Raw genomic sequence first — 9,663 nt, 5'->3', positions numbered from 1 at the left:
CCCCCCCCCCTTTTTTTTTTTTTTTTTTCCCGGGACTTTTTCGGGTTTAAATTTTCTCCGGTTTTACTTTGTGGTTGACCCTTTCTCCGGTTGATTTCTCTGGTTGACTTTGCTCCCGGGGGATTTTTTCTTCCTGTTGACTTTGTCCCTTTGCTTTGCTCCGGGGGGAGTTTTGCCTTTCTTCTGGTGATTTTCTCCGCTCCGGTTGAATTTGCTCCGGTTTACTTTGCTCCGGTTGAATTTGCTCCGTTAGACTTTGCTCCGGTTGAATTTGCTCCGGTTGACTTTGCTCCGGTTGAATTTGCCCCGGTTGACTTTACTCCGGTTGACTTTGCTCCGGTTGACTTTGCTCCTGTTGACTTTACTCCGCTCCTGTTGACTTTGCTCTGGTTGACTTTGCTCCGGGTGACTTTACTCCGCTCCTGTTGACTTTGCTCTGGTTGACTTTGCTCCCGTTGACTTTGCTCTGGTTGACTTTGCTCCGGTTGACTTTGCTCCGGGTGACTTTACTCCGCTCCTGTTGACTTTGCTCTGGTTGACTTTGCTCCGTTGACTTTGCTCCGGTTGACTTTACTCCGCTCCTGTTGACTTTGCTCCGGTTGACTTTGCTCCTGTTGACTTTGCTCAGGTTGACTTTGCTCCCGTTGACTTTACTCCGCTCCGGTTGACTTTGCTCCCGTTGACTTTGCTCTGGTTGACTTTGCTCCGGTTGACTTTACTCCGCTCGGTTGACTTTGCTCTGGTTGACTTTGCTCTGGGTGACTTTGCTCCGGGTGACTTTGCTCCGGTTGACTTTGCTCTGGTTGACTTTGCTCCGGTTGACTTTGCTCCGGTTGACTTTGCTCCGGTTGACTTTTCTCTGGGTGACTTTGCTCCGGTTGACTTTGCTCTGGTTGACTTTGCTCCGGTTGACTTTGCTCCGGTTGACTTTGCTCCGGTTGACTTTTCTCCGGGTGACTTTGCTCCGTTAGACTTTACTCCGGTTGACTTTGCTCCGGTTGACTTTTCTCTGGGTGACTTTGCTCGGGTGACTTTACTCCGCTCCGGTTGACTTTGCTCCGTTTGACTTTGCCTCCGGTTGACTTTGCTCAGGTTGACTTTGCTCCGGTTGACTTTGCTCCGGTTGACTTTGCTCCATCCGTTGACTTTGCTCCGGTTGACTTTGCTCCGGTTTGACTTTGCTCCGTTGACTTTGTCCGTTGACTTTGCTCGGTTGACTTTGCTCCGGGTGACTTTACTCCGCTCCGGTGACTTTGCTCCGGTTGACTTTGCTCCGGTTACTTTGCTCGGTTGTGACTTTACTCCGCTCCGGGTGACTTTGCTCCGGGTGATTTGCTCCGGTTGACTTTGCTCCGGTTGACTTTGCTCCGGTTGACTTTGCTCCGGGTGACTTGCTCCGGTTACTTGCTCCGGTTACTTTGCTCTGGTTGACTTTGCTCCGGGTTGACTTTGCTCCGTTGACTTTACTCGGTTGACTTTGCTCCGGTTGACTTTGCTCCGGTTGACTTGGCTCCATTGACTTTGCTCCGGTTGAATTTGCTCTGGTTGACTTTGCTCTGGTTGAATTTGCTCTGGTTGACTTTGCTCCGGGTGACTTCGCTCCAGTTGACTTTGCTCCGGTTGACTTTGCTCTGGGTGACTTTGCTCCGGGTGACTTTGCTCCAGTTGACTTTGCTCCGGGTGACTTTGCTCTGCATGACTTTGCTCCGGGTGACTTTGTTCCAGTTGACTTTACTCTGGTTGACTTTGCTCCGGTTGAATTTGCTCCGGTTGACTTTGCTCCGGTTGACTTTGCTCCGGGTGACTTTACTCCGCTCCAGGTGACTTTGCTCTGGGTGACTTTGCTCCAGTTGACTTTGTACCAGTTGAATTTGCTCCGGTTGAATTTGCTCCGGTTGACTTTACTCCGCTCCGGGTGACTTTGCTCTGGGTGACTTTGCTCCGGGTGACTTTGCTCCGGTTGACTTTGCTTCGGTTGACTTTGCTCCGGTTGAATTTGCTCCGGTTGACTTTGCTCCGGTTGAATTTGCTCCGGTTGACTTTACTCCGCTCCGGGTGACCTTTGCTCTGGGTGACTTTGCTCCAGTTGACTTTACTCCGGTTGACTTTGCTCCGGTTGACTGTGCTCCGGGTGACTTTACTCCGCTCCGGGTGACTTTGCTCTGGGTGACTTTGCTCCGGGTGACTTTGCTCCAGTTGACTTTGCTCCGGTTGACTTTACTCCGGTTGACTTTGCTCTGGTTGAATTTGCTCCGGTTGACTTTGCTCCGGTTGACTTTACTCCGCTCCGGGTGACTTTGCTCTGGGTGACTTTGCTCCAGTTGACTTTACTCCGGTTGACTTTGCTCCGGTTGAATTTGCTCCGGTTGACTTTGCTCCGGGTGACTTTACTCCGCTCCAGTTGACTTTGCTCTGGGTGACTTTGCTCCAGTTGACTTTACTCCGGTTGACTTTGCTCCGGTTGAATTTGCTCCGGTTGACTTTGCTCCGGGTGACTTTACTCCGCTCCGGGTGACTTTGCTCTGGGTGACTTTGCTCCGGGTGACTTTGCTCCGGTTGACTTTGCTCCGGGTGACTTTACTCCGCTCCGGGTGGACTTTGCTCTGGGTGACTTTGCTCCGGTTGACTTTACTCCGGGTGACTTTACTCCGGTTGACTTTGCTCCGGTTGAATTTGCTCCGGTTGACTTTGCTCTGGGTGACTTTGCTCCGGTTGAATTTGTTCCAGTTGACTTTGCTCCGGTTGACTTTGCTCCGGTTGAATTTGCTCCGGTTGACTTTGCTCCGGTTGAATTTGCTCCAGTTGACTTTGCTCTGGGTGACTTTGCTCCAGTTGACTTTGCTCCGGTTGACTTTTTACCTCCGGTTGAATTTGCTCTGGGTGACTTTGCTCCAGTTGACTTTGCTCCGGTTGACTTTGCTCCGGTTGACTTTGCTCCGGGTGACTTTACTCCGCTCCGGGTGACTTTGCTCTGGGTGACTTTGCTCCGGGTGACTTTGCTCCAGTTGACTTTGCTCCGGTTGACTTTACTCCGGTTGACTTTGCTCTGGTTGAATTTGCTCCGGTTGACTTTGCTCCGGTTGACTTTACTCCGCTCCGGGTGACTTTGCTCTGGGTGACTTTGCTCCAGTTGACTTTACTCCGGTTGACTTTGCTCCGGTTGAATTTGCTCCGGTTGACTTTGCTCCGGGTGACTTTACTCCGCTCCGGGTGACTTTGCCTGGGTGACTTTGCTCCGGGTGACTTTGCTCCGGTTGACTTTGCTCGGGTGACTTTACTCCGCTCCGGTGACTTTGCTCTGGGTGACTTTGCTCCGGTTGACTTTACTCCGGGTGACTTTACTCCGGTTGACTTTGCTCCGGTTGAATTTGCTCCGGTTGACTTTGCTCTGGGTGACTTTGCTCCGGTTGAATTTGTTTCCAGTTGACTTTGCTCCGGTTGACTTTGCTCCGGTTGAATTTGCTCCGGTTGACTTTGCTCCGGTTGACTTTGCCTCCGGTCGAATTGCTCCAGTTGACTTTGGCTCTTGGGTGACTTTGCTCCGGGTGACTTGACTCCAGTTGACCTTGCTTCCGGTTGACTTTGCACTGGTTGACTTTGCATCCGGGTGACTTTGCTCCGGGGTGACTTTGCTCCGGTTGACTTTGCTCCGGTTGAATTTGCTCCAGTTGACTTTTTGGGGGCACTGGTTGACTTTGCTCCGGGTGACTTTGCAGTCCATGTTGACTTACTCTTCCGGTTGAATTTGGCACTGGTTGACTTTCTCTTCCGGTGGACTTTGCTCTGGTGGACTTTGCTCCAGTTGACTTTGCTTCCGGTGACTGCTCCGGTTGTCTTTCGGCTCCGGGTGACTTTGCATCCGGTTGTCTTTGCTCCAGTTATTTTGGACTCCGGGGAACTCGGCTCCGGGTGACTTTGCTCCGGTTGACTTTGCTCCGGTTGACTTTGCTCCGGTTGACTTTGCTCCGGGTGACTTTGCTCCGGTTGTCTTTGCTCCAGTTGATTTTGCTCCGGGGAACTTTGCTCCGGGTGACTTTGCTCCGGTTGACTTTGCTCCGGGTGACTTTGCTCTGGGTGACTTTGCTCCCGTTGACTTTGCTCCGGGTGACTTTGCTCCAGTTGATTTTGCTCTGGGTGACTTTGCTCCGCTCCGGTTGACTTTGCTCCGGTTGAATTTGCTCCAGTTGACTTTGCTCCGGTTGACTTTGCTCCGGTTGACTTTGCTCCGGTTGATTTTGCTCCGGTTGAATTTGCTCCAGTTGACTTTGCTCCGGTTGACTTTGCTCCGGTTGACTTTGCTCCGGGTGACTTTGCTCCGGTTGACTTTGCTCCAGTTGACTTTGCTCCAGTTGACTTTGCTCCGGTTGAATTTGCTCCAGTTGACTTTGCTCTGGGTGACTTTGCTCTGGGTGACTTTGCTCCAGTTGACTTTGCTCCAGTTGACTTTGCTCCGGTTGAATTTGCTCCAGTTGACTTTGCTCCGGTTGACTTTGCTCCAGTTGACTTTGCTCTGGGTGACTTTGCTCCGTTGACTTTGCTCTGGTTGAATTTGCTCCAGTTGACTTTGCTCCAGTTGACTTTGCTCCAGTTGACTTTGCTCCGGTTGAATTTGCTCCAGTTGACTTTGCTCCGGGTTGACTTTGCTCCAGTTGATTTTGCTCCGGGTGACTTTGCTCCGGTTGTCTTTGCTCCAGTTGTCTTTGCTCCAGTTGACTTTGCTCCGGTTGACTTTGCTCCAGGTTGATTTTGCTCCGGTTGACTTTGCTCCGGGTGACTTTGCTCCGGTTGTCTTTGCTCCTGTTGACTTTGCTCTGGGTGACTTTGCTCCGGTTGACTTTGCTCCGGGTGACTTTGCTCCGGGTGACTTTGCTCCGGGTGACTTTGCTCCGGGTGACTTTGCTCCCGTTGACTTTGCTCCGCGTGACTTTGCTCCAGTTGATTTTGCTCTGGGTGACTTTGCTCCGCTCCGGTTGACTTTGCTCCGGTTGACTTTGCTCCGGGTGACTTTGCTCCGGTTGACTTTGCTCCGGGTGACTTTGCTCCAGTTGATTTTGCTCCGGGTGGCTTTGTTCCGCTCCGGTTGACTTTGCTCCGGTTGATTTTGCTCCGGTTGACTTTGCTCCGGGTGACTTTGCTCTGGTTGCTGCTGTTGTGGCAGATATTTCAGTAAGCTTGCCTCAGATGTAGTAACAGTGAATTTGGTCTGAAGATGGCAGAGACTCTATTCATGTTCGTAGTCACACATTTGGAAGGTCTGTCGGTCTTTCCTGCAGACGGCAGTTTAAACTGTAATCCTTTATCCTGTAGTATGACTCCTAGCTTTAAACTCCCCACACTGAGCTCTGATTGGTCAGCAGACGGGGCTCTCACTGAGTTGATCTCTTATCTGAACACATAACCTGCGCCAGAGCAGGTTATGTCTTCAGCATAACTCACCATGGAGATCTATCCCGGTAAGAAGTGAACCAGCGTCGTAGGACCAGAAACCCAGAGTGAACCTGAAGTTACCTCGGTAACCCCAAATCCTGCTTCGTGGTACAGCCCTCAGGGGCAGAAGGTGACAGAACATGCTGTTAACATGACCCGGGTCACGTGTGTGGTTGTGCTCAGGTTAATGATGCAGTACTGGTTTGACTGGCAGCCTCCACGAGATGAACCAGTCAGAAACTACAATATTAACGCTGTGATATGTTCAGAAAACACTTCAGGTCAGAGTCACTTAAACATCACCAGACACACACACACACACACACACACACACACACACACACACACACACACACACACACACACACACACACACACACACACACACACACACACACACACACACACACACACCAAACTAGCTTTCAGAAACACTCCATAATAATTTATCCTGAATGAAATATTGATCTGCTTTAATATTTATTTGGCTTTTAGGCGAATGCTTCTCTTGATTCAGCGCACCCATCTGGAGCACACACACACACACACACACACACACACACACACACACACACACACACACACACACACACACACTGTCAGAGCCTTTTAGCACTTTTTGTCGTCATATTGTGGTAAAAGTTTTACAGCTTCACGAACATTTTGATTTTGTCATTTTTTAAATTTTACAATCAAAATGTGTGTGTGAGTGTGTGAGTGTGTGTGAGTGTGTGAGTGTGTGAGTGTGTGTGTGTGTGTGTTTGTCCATGTGTATGTGTATTTAATTAAAGAGTGGTTATGAGTCTTAGTTAAATAAAGATGAGCTCAGACTCAGAAACTGGAGTCTAAATGTTGGTTATGAATATTTCAGCTCTGATTGGGAAGCCGCCGGCCTGCAGGGATTAGTCTCTTTAAGGATTATAAAGCGTAGATTTGTCTTGTTTCTGTTAAGAGCTTCTGTAAAGCTCAGTGACACGGTTCCTGCGCTGGCTGAGGGAACATGCACAACATATTCCTGTTCTGAAGGGACGTGGTGTCTCACCTCAGTCAGTCCAGGTTGCCTGGAACATAACGACGGTGTTGGAGTGAATCTGCCCCGCAGGAAAGTTCCTGCAGCCGGTTCAATCTGTGGAGCTTCTTCAGATCAAATCTAAATGAAACTCTTGATTTTATTCTGTTGTTCATTGAGTTCATTGATCTCCTTAGAAAGAGAAACAGAGAGAATCAAATATGAGACAGGTAGACAGGTAGACAGGTAGACAGGTAGACAGTAGACAGGTAGACAGGTTGGCAACACAAACAGAATATCTGTATGAAGGTGTCGCTTAAATACCATCACTAAACTCACGTAGAAGTTCTGGTCCCTTAATATAGCTTTTATTTATCCTATACAAATATGAATGTCCAGCATCCATCACATCCATCACATCCATCACATCCATCACATCCATCACATCCATCCATCCATCACATCCATCACATCCATCACATCATCACATCCATCACATCCATCACATCATCACATCCATCACATCCAACACATCATCACATCCATCACATCCATCACATCATCACATCCATCACATCCATCACATCCATCACATCCATCACATCCATCACATCCAACACATCATCACATCCATCACATCCATCACATCATCACATCCATCACATCCATCACATCATCACATCCATCACATCCATCACATCATCACATCCATCACATCCATCACATCATCACATCCATCACATCCATCACATCCATCACATCCATCACATCCATCACATCCATCACATCCATCACATCCATCACATCATCACATCATCACATCCATCACATCCATCACATCCATCACATCCATCACATCCATCACATCCAACACATCCATCACATCCATCACATCCATCACATCCATCACATCCATCACATCCAACACATCCATCACATCCATCACATCCATCACATCCAACACATCATCACATCATCACATCCATCACATCCATCACATCATCACATCATCACATCATCATATCATCACATCCATCACATCATCACATCCATCACATCATCACATCATCACATCATCACATCCATCACATCCATCACATCCATCACATCCATCACATCCATCACATCCATCACATCCATCACATCCATCACATCCAACACATCCATCACATCCATCACATCCATCACATCCAACACATCATCACATCCATCACATCATCACATCATCACATCATCACATCCATCACATCCATCACATCCATCACATCCATCACATCCATCACATCCATCACATCCATCACATCCATCACATCCATCACATCATCACATCCATCACATCCATCACATCCATCACATCCATCACATCCATCACATCATCACATCCATCACATCCATCACATCCATCACATCCATCACATCATCACATCATCACATCATCACATCCATCACATCCATCACATCATCACATCCATCACATCCATCACATCCATCACATCCATCACATCCATCACATCCATCACATCCATCACATCCATCACATCCATCACATCCATCACATCCATCACATCCATCACATCCATCACATCCATCACATCCATCACATCCATCACATCCATCACATCATCACATCCATCACATCCATCACATCCATCACATCCATCACATCCATCACATCCATCACATCATCACATCCATCACATCCATCACATCATCACATCCATCACATCCATCACATCATCACATCCATCACATCATCACATCCATCACATCCATCACATCCATCACATCATCACATCCATCACATCCATCACATCCATCACATCCATCACATCCATCACATCCATCACATCATCACATCCATCACATCATCACATCCATCACATCATCACATCCATCACATCCATCACTTCCATCACATCCATCACATCCATCACATCCATCACATCCATCACATCCATCACATCCATCACATCCATCACATCATCACATCCATCACATCCATCACATCCATCACATCCATCACATCCATCACATCCAACACATCCATCACATCCATCACATCCATCACATCATCACATCCATCACATCCATCACATCCATCACATCCATCACATCCATCACATCCATCACATCCATCACATCCATCACATCATCACATCCATCACATCCATCACATCCATCACATCCATCACATCCATCACATCATCACATCCATCACATCCATCACATCCATCACATCCATCACATCCATCACATCCATCACATCATCACATCCATCACATCCATCACATCATCACATCCATCACATCCATCACATCCATCACATCATCACATCCATCACATCCATCACATCCATCACATCCATCACATCCATCACATCATCACATCCATCACATCCATCACATCCATCACATCCATCACATCCATCACATCCATCACATCCATCACATCCATCACATCATCACATCCATCACATCCATCACATCCATCACATCCATCACATCCATCACATCCATCACATCCATCACATCCATCACATCCATCGCATCCATCGCATCATCCATCATCATATCCATCACATCCATCACATCCTTCACATCCATCACATCCATCACATCCATCATATCCATCACATCCATCACATCCATCACATCCATCATATCCATCACATCCATCACATCCATCACATCATCACATCATCACATCATCACATCCATCACATCCAACACATCCATCACATCCATCACATCCATCACATCCATCACATCCATCACATCATCACATCCATCACATCCATCACATCCATCACATCCATCACATCATCACATCCATCATATCCATCACATCCATCACATCATCACATCCATCACATCCATCACATCCAACACATCCATCACATCCATCACATCCATCACATCCATCACATCCATCACATCATCACATCCATCACATCCATCACATCCATCACATCCATCACATCCATCACATCCATCACATCCATCACATCCATCACATCCATCGCATCCATCGCATCCATCGCATCCATCATATCCATCACATCCATCACATCCTTCACATCCATCACATCCATCACATCCATCATATCCATCACATCCATCACATCCATCACATCCATCATATCCATCACATCCATCACATCCTTCACATCCATCACATCCATCACATCCATCACATCATCACATCCATCACATCCATCACATCCATCA

The 9,663-nt window shown here is 47.8% G+C and overlaps 1 protein-coding gene across 1 annotated transcript in view; it reads right to left on the bottom strand.

The window, feature by feature from the left end:
* Nucleotides 1-3,727: 3,727 nt before the first annotated feature.
* The window catches only part of LOC134871073 (ecdysone-induced protein 78C-like), a 7,895-nt gene continuing 1,959 nt past the window's right edge, over nucleotides 3,728-9,663 (bottom strand). Inside the window, exon 3 of the mRNA XM_063893664.1 lies at nucleotides 3,728-5,203. Within this exon, the coding sequence (XP_063749734.1) occupies nucleotides 3,728-5,203 (1,476 nt within the window). The remainder of the gene's footprint in view (nucleotides 5,204-9,663) is intronic.

This window comes from Eleginops maclovinus, chromosome 10, assembly GCF_036324505.1.
Source record: "Eleginops maclovinus isolate JMC-PN-2008 ecotype Puerto Natales chromosome 10, JC_Emac_rtc_rv5, whole genome shotgun sequence".
Classification (NCBI taxonomy): domain Eukaryota; kingdom Metazoa; phylum Chordata; class Actinopteri; order Perciformes; family Eleginopidae; genus Eleginops; species Eleginops maclovinus.
Note: the sequence above shows the minus strand (reverse complement) of the source record. Positions and strands in the feature narration are given on the sequence as shown.